At 46.5% G+C, this 16,363-nt stretch overlaps 1 protein-coding gene across 2 annotated transcripts; it reads right to left on the bottom strand.

The window, feature by feature from the left end:
• Positions 1–1,223: 1,223 nt before the first annotated feature.
• PIP4P1 (phosphatidylinositol-4,5-bisphosphate 4-phosphatase 1) lies at positions 1,224–15,967 on the bottom strand. Of its 2 annotated transcripts, XR_004537273.1 has the most exons (8): positions 15,713–15,967; positions 14,460–14,650; positions 13,755–13,861; positions 13,517–13,622; positions 8,248–8,300; positions 7,740–7,830; positions 4,305–5,328; positions 1,224–1,693 (listed from the first exon to the last, which is right to left on the bottom strand). XR_004537273.1 is itself a non-coding variant. In XM_033925010.1 (7 exons), the coding sequence occupies exons 1-7, from the start codon at positions 15,876–15,878 to the stop codon at positions 5,188–5,190; spliced, it is 855 nt and encodes a 284-aa protein (XP_033780901.1). In that variant the 5' UTR covers positions 15,879–15,967; the 3' UTR covers positions 1,224–5,187. The 2 variants fall into 2 exon arrangements, 1 of the variants encoding a protein (XP_033780901.1); XM_033925010.1 differs by having other exon boundaries at positions 1,224–5,328.
• Between the last annotated feature and the right edge of the window lie 396 nt (positions 15,968–16,363).

The following is a 16,363-nucleotide window of genomic DNA, read 5'->3' as shown; positions in this document are numbered from 1 at the left end:
AAGGACTGTATATTGATGATTGATCTTTGAATGTTTCAGAAGATTTTTCTAATTGAGTTCAATAGTCTAGCCATATAAGTAGTGCTTTTTAAAAAATGGTTATCTTATCTATGTGTCTAAAAAAATTAAGCACCCCTCAACCCCATCAGTAGCAAAATCCTACATCTCTTCTTTGTCGACCTGTGGGTTCAGCATCTCAATCCCCACCCCGTTCTCTCTCACTATGTACCTTCAAAAGTATCTTCTATGGAACCGTGGCAGAACCACGATTCTCCTAAGCTGACTGTGGCCTGCTCTGGAGCACTCTGATTTTTCTCCCTGTACCCTCTGACTCTACTTCCTGCTTCTGCAGGGGTGGAACAAGAAAGAGTGTGCTCTGGAGCAGGCTGCTGGTAGCCTAGGAGAAACACTGCACTCCAAGGCTCTATACAAGATACTTTTGAAGGTACACAGTGAAGAGGTCGACAGTTGAGACCCTGAATGCTTATGCTGGTGGCGGGAGGGGAAGGAGAGAGAGGGAGCAAGGGAGTGAGGTGCTGGCCCAAGTGAGGGAGGGAGGGCTGGAGAGGAGCCTTAACTTAGACTTGACTTACAGAATTTTTGTCTATTTTTTTTAGTTCTAAAACGAGCCTCAACTTACACATGTGGGATCCCTACGAGGGTCAAGATAAGGAAATTGGGTCATTAGGGCAAAGACAGGGGGTGGGTAAGCAGAGTGGGCAGACTTGATGGGCTGTAGCCCTTTTCTGCCGTCATCTTCTATGTTTCTATGACTTATAGTCAAGTATAGACAGTAGTCCTGCATCATCAGAGCGATACCTTCAAGGGCGCTGCTGGAGAACTACTCTTCCACATCTTTGCTGTGGTCATGCTGAACCTGTTACTGGTATGACAGTTGCACAGGGTGGGCAGGGGGATTTCTAATGACAGCATGGCAGTGCCCTCCTATGAATTATTTAAAATTCAGAACAACCAAACAACTAACCAAGAGCTTCAAAAATCTGGATAACACCTCCTCAAATGAGGTTTAAATTGAAAATGAAAAGGAGATATCTGTTAAATAACTGATCTAATTTTCTTAGTCGATTTGATTCATGAAACAAGCATATTATTAGTATTGCTGCTGGCTTTACCCTTTGAAACATTCAGTTCCTGGCCTGAAATTCAAGCAGGGCTACTGGGGATTGCTCTGACACAAACCTTTAAATAAGTGATGCTTCTTGTACAATTTAAATTTATTTGCAGCTATATCATGGCTACCTTACAGATATGGAAGGATTAAAAATATATCAGCAAATATACATCCAAATTAACAGGAAAATCATATAATCACAAAGACATTTTAAAAAATCATCGCTCCAAAATAAAAAAAAAAAATCAACTATTTCTCTGCATTCTTGCAGAGGCCAGAGAAGCACAGGGAGCATGAACAAATTAAAAGAATATTTACATGTCAGTTCTTGATTGACGGAATACAGCTTTTACATACAGGGCAAGCACTTTGATCCTTTTTCAAGTTAATTGATTTGGTTAGATTGTGCAGTTAGGCTGCGGGGAGGAGGTTCGGAAGCCAAATACTTACCGGAGCCAAATGGAAACGGGTTCAGTGGCTGCAGGATGGGGTTGGACCAGGGATTGGTGGTTGCTGCCGGGATACAGGTATGTAGTGAGCTGCCAATCTGGAGCAGTGCAACTGCAGAAAACCCAAGAGATTTTGCCTGAGTGACTGTCCAGTGCAACTGCTACTTTCAAAAGAGGCCGAACTAGGGGAACACAACTGCCTTTTAGAAACAGTCTGAGGGGCCTAAAACAGTCTGATTTTTAAAAAAGGGCGGGGCCTGACCTCCTTCCTCCGTTACTGGGGGTCCCTGATGGATGTGGTGCAACAGACTTTATCTGTGCACTGACCACTGCATCCTGAGGCAGTTCCCAGCAAGCTAGGATAGGAAAGACAAGAGTTTTGGCTGGGGGCAGCCAAAGTTGTGCATTTGATCTGCTTGGGTGATCATCAGGCCTCTGACTGCAGCGATGGCAGAAAAAGTAGGGCCATTTGCAGTGCTAAAGTGAACCTCCTGCGTACTTGTACTTGGGGGGAGGGGGGTACTACCACAGGAGGAGTGCACGGGTGGGTGGCAATGAAAGAGGAATGCATTCTAATTTGGTTGGTCATGCAGCACCCCCTTCCCCCCGGTAAAAAAAAAAAAAAAGTCAACCCTGGCCAGTAGTCAAGTTTTTGCTACAGCTCGGAGCTTTGCAACACTGGGGACCATACTATGAGCAAATTCAAAAGTGGCATGCTGCCCCTCCTGCATACTAAGATGTAAGAAGTGTTGGCCTGTGACTCTTAAATTTGCTTTTAGAGCCAGTACCAATGGCATGGATTTCTGGCATTCAGCTAGGGAGAGGCAGAAAGAATAGTGTGGGGATGGATGCTTGGGGGAGAGGGAGGGCAAAGTTGCTAATATACAAAAAGTCTTCCCATCCTGCTGCCATTTTTCTTGCTCTGGATGGTAGGAGCTGCTGCTCGCTCCTGTGGCCCAGCTGAAAAGTGAACTATGGACTAGATTCATTAAGGACACCGATCGTGTCCCAACCACTTTTGTTACCCAATTGTTCCCCGACCCGATTCACTAATCTTGGGGCCGAGCAACCTCCAATCCAATCCGCGCATGCAAATGTAGGCAGGCAGCGATTCACTAAAGAAATCTGGAACACCGACTGGCCTGGCCGATCAACAACAGAAGCAACTGCTGGGAACAGTCGCTCACGTGCTTTCCGACTGCGTCTCCTGCTCTCTGCCTGGATTCTCCTCTTGCTGCCCTGACTTGCCACCCTGCTCTCTGTCCCGAATCTCTCTTGCCACCCTGACTCATCACCCTGCTCTCGCCTCAAATCTCCTCTCGCCGCCCCGACGTGCCTGCCCTTCCCCGCACTGGCTCGCGAAGTATTAAAAAGTGTTTTTTAAAAAGTTCCAGCTCTGCCGGGCACGGAGGGCCAGCACATGCGCAGACCAGCTACAGGCAAAGGCGATGGTCTACGCATGTGTCGGGATTGCTGGAGAGTGATCCGTGCGGTCGGTTGGGGGCGTGATTCCAATTGCCCTCATTTGCATGAGGGTGCTTCGTGAATCAGCCCCCTGGCCATGGATCACATCGGATCCGTGGCCTTAGTGAATCTAGCCCTTTACTGGCTGAGTGCAGGCTACCTCCCACTGGCCTGGTTACATTACTGTAGGGAGGGGGGAGTCTGCTAGGCTTTGACCAGGTTCACATTCTTTTTTTTCTCAGTCTCTGCTTCTTACTGATCAATTGTATAAAGCATAAAAGGTTGCATCCGTACAACCTAAGAATTACACGTGGGATGAAGGTCCCACCTGTGCTTGTTTACATGTATTTAAAATAATTAGTCTGAGCTCTTTGCCTCACGTTGTACTTGGGGCAAGATTGTACCTTTTTATTTGAGCACAGCAGCCATACTGCACTGGACTGTACTTCAGATGTTTTGTGATATGAGTTTAAGAGCCTTTTCTGCCATTACTGCTTTCTGTGGCCTGGTCCCTCAGGACTAATCATCTGCTCTGCCTTCTACTCTCCGAGTTCCTAAGTGAGTCACATTAGGCACCCTTCCTCCAAGGATGTGGTTTAAAAAAAGGGCTTTTTGTTTAATGTGTCCCTTTTTTCTCTGAACGCATGGGGATGACTCTTTCTAAAAGCAGTTGCAATGTCCATACTCCGCTACCAGCAGGAAAACATCAAAATTTACAGCACTGGTCCAAAACACAGTCACAGCTCAGAGATACCACTTTTTAACAAGAGGCCAGAGGAAATAAAGGGTTTTAGGTTAACAGTCACAGGGAAGTTCTTGCTGCTGCGTTTCTATCCCAGTATCCACCAAGCCGTCCCGCGCCCGAGTTCAACCTAGTTTACAAACCCAAATTTCTTGCCGGTACTCTCTCAGCACTTCCAAAAGGGGGAAAGGTAGCTCAGGAATACAGTATGTGTGTGTATACATATACATATTAAAAAAAAAACCAAAACAACCCCAGTTATCACACATGCTCATTCTAGATTTAAAGATCAAGTTAGAGGCTTGACTGTTCCTTTCTTGCATGTGTGGGGTTTTTTCTTCGCTTGTTTCCTGGGAATTCTCTAAACAAAAGTCACATTATTTCAAAACAGTGAGCAGAATGGACTGGTGGACCTTTTACTGCCTCTAGAGGGCACTAGCAGCATATGCCATCCTACATGGCAAAATCCATTGCAGAGGGTTTAAGTTGTATCTGCAATACCTTATTTCTTACACACCTTATTAAGCAGGGCAGTATCCTGCCCTCTTCCACATTCAGCCAGCTCCCTTCTTCTGTAAACAATAAAAATTCAGCCACATAAAATCCCAAGTCGCTTCCAGCTACAGGATCCGTTGGAAGGCATGTCCTATGGAAGGGATAAAAGGAAGAGAAATAGCCCATCCCGTTTTTCTTCCTTCCTTTTCCAGAAAGGGGTGCAGGGTTGCGTAGGAGAAACAGCTAATATGCTGCGATTCTTCTGTTTCTTGCTATAGGCAGGCAGCGGATAAGTGGTGGGGAAATTGGCTTTGATTTTGTCCTTTATTCACCAAGGCTGGGCTTTGAGGGAGAGCTATGTTTTTACCTCTCCTTCCTCACGGAAAGGTAGGCTGGGATTCTGAAGTTCTGTCCCTTATTCCTTACTGAGGCATGGGCTCCAGGGAGGCTCTGTGCTTTTGAGGTTCTCTTGCTCCCACCTCATTGGGAGATGGTAGAGGAGGAACGGGATTAAAGATGTTCTGCAGAGGGCTTTTGAGTATCACATTGTTCTTTACTGGGATGCTGGAGCAGGGATGAAGTTCAGGAGAAGCAAATAGGTTCGTGAGTACCTCTGGATGGGGATGGGATGCTGAGGTTCTCTTGCTCGTTCCTTGCTGCAGGATGCTAGAGGAAATGTAAGCTTAGAGGATTACAGGGGGCTGTGATTCCGAGAGTCTCATTCCTCCCTGAGGAACGGGCTCAGGAGCTGCTCTAGCTGGGGAGGGGGAGATGCAATGCTGAGGTTCTCTTGTTCCTTGCTACGAAGCAGTGAAGGACTTAAAGGCTCAGGAGATGCTCTGGATTTGAAAAGTGCTGAGTTTCTGTCTGTTTCTTCATCGAGATGTGCACGAAGAAGGATGTGCTCAGAAGCCCCGGAGCGGTTGACTGACTCTCATGCATGCCCAGTAAACAGCGCGGCTCATTGCGACCACAGCCACCAGGATGACCAATGCCCATGTGGCATAGATGCCGCCATATTTCTTTGCATATTTCCATGTGCCAACCTGTAACAGAATCAGCGTCAGCTTGTTCAATGCAGCCAAAAGCAAAAGTGGATACAGTATAGAAGATTTAAGATCTCACATTGTGATTTCACTACATATGAACACATTATCCTGTGACAATTGTGTCATTTTGTAGGAATGCAGTGACTGAGTACCAGTAATACAAGTTTATTAGGTTTTTATATATCGCCTATTAAGGTTATCTAAGCGGTTCTACAATCTGGCACTCAAGCATTTTCCCTATCTGTCCCAGTGGGCTCACAATCTATCTAATGTACCTGGGGCTATAGAGGACTGAGTGACTTGCCCAGGGTCACAGGGACCAGCACAGGGTTTGAACCCACAACCCTAAGGTGCTGAGGCTGTAGCTTCAATCACTTCGCCACACACTCCTGGTGAGAACTAGAGTATGACACGGGGACAAATTCTTCCCCGTCCCTGTGGGAAATCATTTTCCCGTCCCATCTTACCCAGATCTTTTCCTGCCCCTGCCCCATTCCTGCAAGCTCCGACCTCATCTGCACTACCTGAAACACTTTAAAATCATAAGTGTCCGAGGCTTGTGCAGTTAAGGCAGAACTTACAGGAATGGGGCAGGGATAAGAACAGCGACAAAACTTGCAGGGCCAGGACATGGAAAAATTTCTCCCTGTGTCATTCTCTAGTGAGGACATCACAATATGGCCCAGAGAAGGGGAACGAGGCACCGAGTAAGAACCATGGCATTATCAATGTGAGCATCGAGGGCCAGATTCTGTAACCGGTGCCGTTGATGTGAATCGCGCTTCCATAGGGGCTCTAGGCTGCCTAACACTACTTCTAGCATTAGCCATGCCCACAGTAGCGGTAGGTGAGCTAAAGCGCCTACAAAGGTGTGAGTCCAGCACCGATTTTTAGGTGTTAAAAATGTCATTTCAACTGCATTATTTTCCTGAGTTTGGGTACCTACCGGCACTATTTAGAGAATCTGGGCCCAAATAGCTGACTGGTCAGCGCAATATAACCTTCGGCCATTGTCAGCTCTTCTCAGAGCTATCAAATACAGGACAGACACCATCGGTGACATAGCGAGTGTTAGAGGCACCTGGGGCAGTGGCACCCCTCCCCCGCCCTCTTCTCCACCCCTACCCACACAAGCAGCAACCCTAACCTGTATCTTCCTCTGATGTCACTTCCCAGGTGCAGGTCCAGGAAGTGATGCGGGTCCAGGAGGAGCCGATGCTGGTGTGAGCAGCAGGATGGGATTGCGATTGTTAAATAGGTACAGGGAAGGGAAGCGCACGTGGTAGTGGGGGGCGAGGGGGTGTGTGGAGAGGAGGACAGGTGCTGGTGCCCCCAAGACAGCGCCCAGGGAGGATCGTCCCCTCCTTTTACTACACCACTGGATACACCATCACCTGGATGCAATCCCATCTATGAACCTACACTGCCTAAGATCCAGCACCCAACAAAGTCTCCCTTAGAGTAGAGCATGAGTGACAGAATTTGTCCCCGTACCTGTGGATTACCGTGGGAAACCATCCCGTGTCATTCTTTAGTCTATCTCCACCTCAGTCCTTGTACACCAGCATTTTTTAATGCAAGGCTTGAGGGTCAGTGGCTGGGCCCATTCATGCTCTGATTCTTCCCTCTCTCCTTAAAGGATGACAGGAGGATAGTTTCCCGCAGTTAAGCATGGGGATGGGGACAACTGCCCCATGTCATTCTCCATGGCAATTCTTATGTTCTTAAATGAGCCAAGTATAGGGCAATCAAGCCATTGTGACATCACTGATGAGTTTGGCTCTTAGGCATTGGTGGAATGAGGCATTAAGACATCACAATCTCAGCTCTGGAATGTTGCTACTATTTCAGTCTCTGCCAGGTACCTGTGAGCTGGGTTAGCCACTGATGGAAATAGGATCCTGGGCTTGATGGACCTTCAGAGAATGACACGGGGACAGAATTTGTCCCTGTCCCTACAGATAACCATGGGAAACCATCCCGGGTCCTTCTTTAGTGTCTATCTCAACCTCAATCCTTCTACACCAACATTCTTCAATGCAAGGCTTAAGGGTCAATGGTGGTGCCCATTCAGACTTTGATTCTTCCCTCTCTCCTTAAAGGATGACACGGGGATGAATTCTGTCACCGTGTCATTCTCTACCCTAGAGCACATAACATCTTCTAGGGCTGCAACTAAGCTGTGAAAGCATTGAGCTACAAAGAATCCCTGGAGGACACAACTCCCCCCTTCCACCCCCTCAATATTTATGGTGCTTATAAACAAAATGCGGCACCTTCTTCCAGTCATGGCCACTGCTTGATTCTGAATAAATGGCTCTGGTTCTCCGTACTACAGAAAGGGAAACTTTTTAAATAAATCTTTGCAGGCCAACAGGCGTTAAGAGGAAAGACACTTGAATACTCACTGCCAGCCCAGCCGCGGCAAGCGCAAAGAATAATCCTAATAAAAAGTAACAGAGGCACTTCGTCCGGGGATATCGCCGTCCAATGGAAGAGCTGAAAGTGACAAGAAAGACAGCTAATCAAGAATCCAGATTTGCAAAGCTGATTCTGTTGTCTACAGGGCTCCTGCCTCAAATGGGGGTGTCAGAGCTATAATCTCCTACATCTGTACCCTCCCCGTTCCCATTCTCTCCAGTCCAAGGAGCAAGAACCAGATCCAAGAACAGACCCCAAGTCATCAACCACTGCACTACTTCAAGGTTGAGCCAGAAAAGGAACTTGTATCTAACTTCTGCAGCACTCCCAGCTTGAAGTGCAGGGCCTGGGATTAGAACCCAGCTCTTGGAATCCCCTGGTGGCAGCATGCTGGGCTGTCGGGCCTCTGGCAGATTATCTCCTTCCCTCACAAAAAGGAAGAGCACTAACATGGGAACGAGCCCCTTCAACATACATACCAAAAGTGTCACTTACACCTTCCTACAGTGAGGACATCGGGCTAGGGTCCGGGCTGTGAACTCTGTCCACTAAGCAGGTGTTGGAAGAGGGCAAAGGGATGGGAAGAGGAAAGATAGGAAAAACAAAATGAAAAACATCAGCCACAGTGAGCCGGAAACTTTCCCACCGCACCCTCAGCTGGCAAACTGCCGGGTTTGATCTGTTGGCTCGTAATGTTTCAGCTTCAATTTGCAGGTCTAGCTTAAGGTACGGTATGCAGTGGCGTAGCGAGAGTGAGAGGTGCCCCTCCGTTGCCCTTGTCTCCGCCCTCCCTGCTCCCGCCAGCCCCCCTGCTCCTTCCCTGATCCCACCTGCTGTGCGTGCTCCCCTTCCCTTCCACCTCTAGTTGATGTTGCTCGCAGCTGTCAACAATGTGCTCCTCGTGAGCCTGTCTGCTCTCCCTCTGATGTCACTTCCTATGTGCGGCACCTGGAAGTGACATCAAGAGAAGAGCTGATGGGGTCACAAAGAGCATGTTGTTGACTGCCACAAACAACTTCAACTAGAGGTAAGGGGGGCACGTGTGTGGAGGGGAGGAATAGGAAGAGGCCAGCGCCCCCACCAACATGGTGCCCAAGTATAGGGCAATCAAGCCATTGTGACATCACTGATGAGGCTGGCTCTTAGGCATTGGTGGAATGAGGCGTTATGATGTCACAATACCAGCTCTGGTTAGCAGAGGCTAAAACTTTTCATACTATTTATTCAATTTTCTATATCATTCTCCTAGGAGAGCTCAGAACGGTTTACATGAATTTATTCAGGTACTCAAGCATTTTTCCCTCTCTGTCCTGGTGGGCTTACAATCTATCTAATATACTAGGGACAATGGGGGGATTAAGTGACTTGCCCAGGGTCACAAGGAGCAGTGTGGATTTAACCACTGTGCCACACACTCCCCCCACACCTGTGTAGGATGGTTTTGGAAAGATCAGGAAATTCCTGTACTATTATTCTCCATGTTATTTTCTAATTAAATGGTAGAAACCAAAAAAGATACTGAGAGACTTATTGGTTCTTCCCTTTATCGGTATTTTCAACTTGGAAATTAGACCAAAAAGAATTTACTTTCTACTACTAATCATTTGTAAGAGAGAATCCCTGTTCAATTATACCAACCTGTATTCCAGATATTAATATTATGTATAACTATATGTCCCTATAGGAAGAGAGCACAAATAAAGATGGAGCAGCCAGTCGGGGTTCCCAGCCAGTCGGGTTTTCAAGATAATAATAATAATAATAACAGTTTATATACCGCAATACCGTTAAGTTCTATGCGGTTTACAGAAGATTAGTGGGGTACAAAATGAATATGCATGAGACAGATTTGCATCTAATAGAGGGGAAAGGCATGCAAATCTGCCTCATGCATTTTCATTAGGGAGATCTTGAAAACCCGACTGGTTGGGGGTCCCCCAGAACAGGTTTAAGAACTACCGAGGTAGACGATTCTTTCTAGCAAAATAATTGGCACGATTCTTTTAAGCAGGAGGAGTAGCCTAATGGTTAGTACAACCAACTAAGATGCTGGCGGACTGCAGCTGGGACCCAGGGCAAGTCGCGCAACCATCCATTGCCCTTGGTACAAAAATTTAGAGCCCCTTTTACAAAGCCGCTTCCACAGCTTAGACTGTGAGCGCACTAGGAGCAGAGAAAGTACCCACAAGTAATGTGTACAGCACTGTGTAGGTCTAATAGCTCTATAGAAATGATAGTACCGTAGTAGTGATGCTGTGGTTAAAGCTACAGCCCCAGCACTCTGGAGTTGTGGGCTCAAACCCATACTGCTCCTTACGACCCTGGGCAAGTCACTTAATCCCCCCTTTGCCCCAGGAAAATTATTAAATCATGTTTGTCTACGTGTTCCACAATTTTATTTTTTATAATCATTTCTACCATTTTGCTCAGCACCGAAGTCAGGCTTACCGGTCTGTAATTTCCCGGATCTCCCCTGGAGCCCTTTTTAAAAATCAGCATAATGTTCTGAGCTCCCCTGGGAGAACAGTATAGAAAATTGAATAAATAAATAGTGTGAAAAGTTTCAGCCTCTGATAACCAGAGCTGGGATTGTGACATCATAATGCCTCATTCCACCAATAAGAGCCAACCTCATCAGTGATGTCACAATGGCTTGATTGTCCTAGACTTGGCTCACTTTTACTACATTTTGAGTTCTAGAGTGGCGCAGTGATTAAAGCTACAGCCTCAGCACTCTGAGTTTGTGGGTTCAAATCCCATGCTGTTCCTTGTAACCCTGGGCAGTTACTTAATTCCCCCATTGCCCCAAGTACATTAGATAGTGAGCCAACCGGGAAAGAAGGGAAAAATGCTCGAGTACCTGAATAATTTCATGTAAATCATTCTGAGCTCTCCTGGAAGAGCAGTATAAATAAATAAAAGTTTGCTATTTTATTTGAAAAGGAATGAAGGAGTAGCCCTAATGGTTACAGCAGTGGGATGAGAACAGGGTTTGATTCCCACTGCAGCCCATGTGACTCTGGACAAGTCACTTAACCCTCTATTGCCCAAATACTTATGGGCTCTTTCTAAAGCTGCAGTAAGCATTAATGGCTTACTGCAGGGTGCGCTGAGACATCCTGCAGTAGTCTGAAAATGCGTGCGCGCTACCCATGTGCTAAAAACTAAAATATATATTTTTAGTGCTGGGGCAGGTCAAGAGTAGAGAGGGGGCATTGTCGCAAACTAATCAATTAGTGCCGTTTTAACACACGAGTCTCTACTGCCTAGAAAACAGGTCATGGTAGGAGCTCGCGTGCTAATGGCAAAATTAACACATGGCCATTAATACGAAAAATAGGAAAATCAGCCATTTTACCCCAGCCGTAAAAAATGGCCTTAGGGCACCCTAAGGCTATTTTTTTTACTGCTGTTTGGTGAGCAGACCCCTTAGATTGTGAGTCCAATAGGGACAGAAAAAGTACCTGCATGTCTAATCTAATCAGGATTTCTTAATCACACTTATCCAGTACGGGTTCTACGCGATTTACAAGATAAGAGATCCATGCAGCAACATGGGAAAGTAGTTTCATCACATTGTAGTGAAAGGTTACACTGCTACAAGAAGGGAAAAAGTTACAAGTCATAGTAGAGGAAGGTTACATTTCTCCCTCATTCACGGGGGAATAAGGGCAGAGCCGGACCACGAATTAAGAAAAACCGCAAATATCTTCTCGGCCGGCTCTGACCCACTTCACCTCCCTCCCGCCTTCCCCCCCGGCATCCTGGCCTTACCTGGTGGTCTAGCAGGCTTTCGGGACAGGAGCGATCTTCTTACGCTCCTGCCCCGTGCAGATCGCCAATAGGAAATGACTGCCGTGAGTTCCCGTAGTCTCTCGAGACTACGACGGGAGCTCACGGCAGCCATTTCCTATTGGCGATCTACACGGGGCAGGAGCATAGGAAGATCGCTCCTGCCCCGAAAGCCCGCTAGACCACCAGGTAAGGCCAGGGGAAGGCTAAACTATGGTTCCCCCCTCCCCCAAAAATCGCTAATATATGAAATCATGAGTGCCGAAATCGCAAATGGGGAGGGGGAAGTGTACATTGTTGCAAGAAGGAAAGTAGCAGCATGTAATAAATGTAAACCATTTTAGCTGGACCACAGAAAGGAGGTGTGTCAAATCCATTACCTTTTACCCTAACAGATGAGCTCATTTAAATTTGAGTAAGGAAATATACAATGATTATAATCTGGAGTAGAGAATGATACGGTGACAGAATTCATCACCGTTCCTGTCCCCACGGATAGCCACGGGAAACCATCCCATGTCATTCTTTAGTGTCTATCTCAACCTCATTCCTTCTATACCAGTATTCTTCAATGAAAGGCTTGGGGTCAGTGGCTGTGCTCAGGCATACTCTGATTCTTCCCTCTCTCCTTAAAGAATGACAGGGGGATGGTGAGACGGGGACAACTGCCATTCTCTAAATCTTATGACCTTATGTAAGCCAAGTATAAGACATTCAAGCTATTGTGACATCACTGAGGAGGTTGGCTCTTAGGCATTATGACATCACAATCTCAATTCTGGAATGTTGCTACTCTGAGTCTCTGCCAGGTACTTGTGACCTGGGTCATTCTTTAGTGTCTATCTCAACCTCAGTCCTTCAACACCAACATTCTTCAGTGCAAGGCTTAAGGGTCAGTGGCTGTGCCCATTCAGACTCTGATTCTTATGTGAGCCAAGTCTAGGATACTGAACCCTTTGTGACATCACTGATGAGATTGGCTCTTAGGCATTGGTGGAATGAGGCATTATGACATCACAATATCTGCTCTGGATACCAGAGACTGTCATTCTTTAGTGTTTATCTTAACCTGTCCTTCTACACCAATTAAATGCAAACACATTTATGAATATACATCTATGTAAATATACTCCAGTTAGAGAATGACACGGTGACAGAATTCTTCACCATTCCCGCGGATAACCGCACTAAACCATCCCCTTGTCATTCTTTAAGGAGAGAGGGAAGAATCGGAGTATGAAATGGGGATGGTTTACTGCGGTTATCCGCGGGAATGGTGAAGAATTCTGTCACCGTGTCATTCTCTAACTGGAGTATATTTACATAGATGTATATTCATAAATGTGTTTGCATTTAATTGGTTTTGTTATGCCATATTTATTAAAAATGTAATAAAGTTTATTGAAAATAAAATAATCACAAAAACAAAAGGCAAAGAAAACAAAATATAAAAGCCTGTCTGCAAGCATTTTATAGTGTAGAAAAGGAGCAGGGCTGGACAGCTGACTTCCACCAAGAGAAATATTACTAGATGAAAGACTTTATTACATAAATAAACAAATATATGTAAAGAACTCCACATGGCACCATACTTCAGTGAAACAAACGCCTGCCCCTGGGGTTAATACATTTCTCTGTCTAGAACACATAAACATGCATACAGAATTTGATGGCCAGATTCATAACTGATGTTTCTGCAGTTTATACGACTGGGCTGGACATAGGGTAGAGGATTTCTCTTCTCTCCTCTGGGCCTCCAAGCATTTTACATCCCAAATGAAAAGTCATAATCTGCAACCTCTGCTAAAACTCTGACCATCCCTCAAGGGTTCCTATCCCTCACTGCTGCATGGCCTCTGTTAGAATGCAGGGTTAATTGATTAAAGACCTCTCTTAAGGCTTCAAATTCCGTTTTAGTGGGGAATGTTTAGAAGAAAGCAAGAGACACTTAGTGACCTGTCCAAGCACATACCAGGAAGGTGTTTGTGCAGTGTCCACAGATGACTCTGACTCCATACGGCTGTGGTTCGGTTCTCTGTGGGCTAGCTTGCACGGGCCCCAGATTAATGATTCGTTTACTGTGGGGAGAGAAAAAGAATAATTAGAGTCCTAAGTATTGTGCATTACTCTGCTGTCTGTTTCCCTACTTCTGTGCTAACCATCTGACCACTGCAGATGTAGTCAGTTCCCAGTTCTTCCCAGTAACTCACCAGTAAGGCCGCGGGCAGGCTATCCTTTGAGATGTCACTTTACAGATCAATAGGCAGTTGCAGGGACAACGCACATATTTTTTACCTGGGGGAGCGTTCTTGATGGGCTGCAGGGGATAGAAAAGTAAGGTATCACCTGAAGCTAAATACTACCACTTCCACCCTATATTTCAAGATTCATATGCCCCTAACTTAGTTTGGGGGTTCCTCAGAGAAACTACTTAGGAAATCACACTGAGAGGCAAAGTATGTCCCAGAGCTTACCTGTGGAGGAAGGGACTAGTGGAGGGAACCCAGGGATAATCCCTGTACACAGAAGGGAAAAGGGACTATGAAACACTCAGCTTTGGATCTTGATCATCGAATGTTGAGAGTCAGATCCTGATCTTAAAGAGAAGCTGTGCTGGATAAAGGAAAAAGCTAGGATAGAGGCTGGCAAAATGGGTCCTAGCTAAAAGTTAAATCTCCAGAGCAAGCAAGGGAGTAAGCTAAGAGAACTGAAGAGAAACCCTTGTGTGGCATCTCCTCTACCAAGAGCAACAGGACAACTCCTGGGTGACCTCTCCCAAATTAGAGATGGAGGGGTGCCCCTGTATGTGACATCTTTGTCACAAGGGTCAAAGGGGCACCTCTGCATGATGTCTCCATGATGACAGCTGAAGGGAGTCCCTGCATGTGATGTCCGTGTTTTAGAGGGCTGCTCACTGTGGCTTCGTTGCACACCCCACACTTCACCACGTGCTGGTGCATCTTCCCCTCCACGTTGATGAGAGACTGACAGACACGGCATGTAATCATGGGCGTGCTGCCACTATCTGGACTGGCCATAGGTGAATATAGAGGCGGGTCCTCTCCTGGAAGCACTGAAGGCGGACCATCTGGGAACGGAGGGAACCCTGAAAGAAAGAAACAGTGGCCCCTTTATGCCAATATGTGGGAGCAAGACAGATGTAGAGTCACACAATGAAGAAATAGGCAGCTTTCCTAAAAGAATCTTTCCCCCATCACTAAAACAAAATATTTGATTTCCCACATCATTTTATCCCCCTCCCCATTTTTCCTCTAGTACTGCCCCCCCCCCCCCTCACCAGAAAAGCAGTACTTCTCAATCACCTTATCCTAATGCAGGGTTGTCTTACATTGATCCTCGAGGGCCACAATCCAGTTGGGTTTTCAGGATTTCCCCAGTGAATTTGCATGCAATCTATTTGCATGCACTGCTTCCATTGCATGCAAATAGATCTCATGCTTATTCATTTAGGAAATCCTGAAAACCTGACCAGGTGAGGGCAAGGTTGGGCACCCCTGTAATACTTCTCAACTTAGACTGGTTATCTGGGTATCCACAATGAATACACATGACAGATTTGTATACAATGGAGATTATGCATGCAAATTTTTCTTATGCATACTCATTGTGGATGTACTGAAAACCTAACTGGCTGTGTGAATCCTGAAAAGTGAGTCAAGAAGAAGACTTGCTTTATCCCCAAATCAGTGCTCCTCCCTGCAGTTTCTTGACTCCTCCTCCAAAATGACTTTTCCATCATCCATCCCCCAAATCATGTAGCCCTTAAATTCATGTGTCCTTCATTGCCTCTCTCAAAGAAAAATCTAATTAGCCTAAAGTGGAGATGAAGTAAAAATACCCCATTTGTAAACTATAATACAATGCAAAATAATGTATTTGTAATTAAGGAAATAAAACAACGTAATTATTATGTATTCAAACATGTAATATTACATATGTAACATATGTGATAAATATTATTGTTTAATGCCACGCCCCCGCACCCACGCGCTGATTGGTCGCCTCCCTGCTCCCATTGTCACCAGCTGCCCATGCATTGGCTACAGCGCGTCGAGGTTCGAGGCCCGCCCCCTCGTTAGCATAGGCTGGACAGGTAGAGAGCGTCAACGTTATGAATAATTTACTTTGACGTCACCTCGCTACTCACCCTGCCCTGTGATCGCGGCTCCCAGCCCCACGGGAACGCCAGAAGCAGGCAAGGGCGGTGGCGGCAGCAGGCCGGACCCTGGCGTACTCGGTCCTGTCGCGTCACAGCCGCAGCCACCGCCGCCGGCGAGATCCGACAGCAGCGGCGAGCGCTCTCCGTTTGCCATGGCCGTCGGCCGTCGGCCCTGTTTCTGGCTCACTGCGGCTGCGCTCTCTTTCCGTGCCGCGCCCCCGCTGACGAATCCAATAGTGATTGGTGAAAAAGCCGGTCATCCTGTGCACGTGATACGGAACTGTGTCGATAGTCTTCTATGATTGGGTAGTAAGAGTGGGCGTGGCACCTCGGCGCCTGACAGAAGCCCTTCTTTATGGTTGGCTAGGAGGCGGGATAAACTCTTCATTGTCAGAGTGAAAACAAGAGGCCTGATTGTGATTGGCTAGTGGAGGAGAACGGGTGGCGCATAGGGGAGTGTTTGTAAGGACCAGAAAAGGAACTTCCTTTATCATGTGACAGGGAAGGGGAAAGTACTGTTGGCAAATGATTTTTTTTGATGGGGTGGGGAAGGGGTTGTCTCTGTTGCATGCTGGGACTTGTAGTCTGAAAGCCTGCTTGGAGGAGCTACAAGGGGGAGGGTGGTTAAACATTCTGAGC

This window comes from Geotrypetes seraphini, chromosome 16, assembly GCF_902459505.1.
Source record: "Geotrypetes seraphini chromosome 16, aGeoSer1.1, whole genome shotgun sequence".
NCBI classification, from domain to species: domain Eukaryota; kingdom Metazoa; phylum Chordata; class Amphibia; order Gymnophiona; family Dermophiidae; genus Geotrypetes; species Geotrypetes seraphini.
The sequence above is the reverse complement of the archived record's forward strand: the minus strand, read 5'-3'. Positions and strand labels throughout refer to the sequence as shown.

Excerpts from the sequence above, each read along its gene's own strand:
- PIP4P1 (XM_033925010.1), bottom strand. The coding sequence starts at position 15,878 with ATGGCAAACGGAGAGCGCTCGCCGCTGCTGTCGGATCTCGCCGGCGGC. Across the intron at positions 14,651-15,712 it reads AGCCGCGATCACAGGGCAGG|GGTTCCCTCCGTTCCCAGAT; the intron begins GTGAGTAGCGAG and ends TCTTTCTTTCAG. Across the intron at positions 7,831-8,247 it reads TGTCCTCACTGTAGGAAGGT|CTCTTCCATTGGACGGCGAT; the intron begins GTAAGTGACACT and ends TGTCACTTTCAG.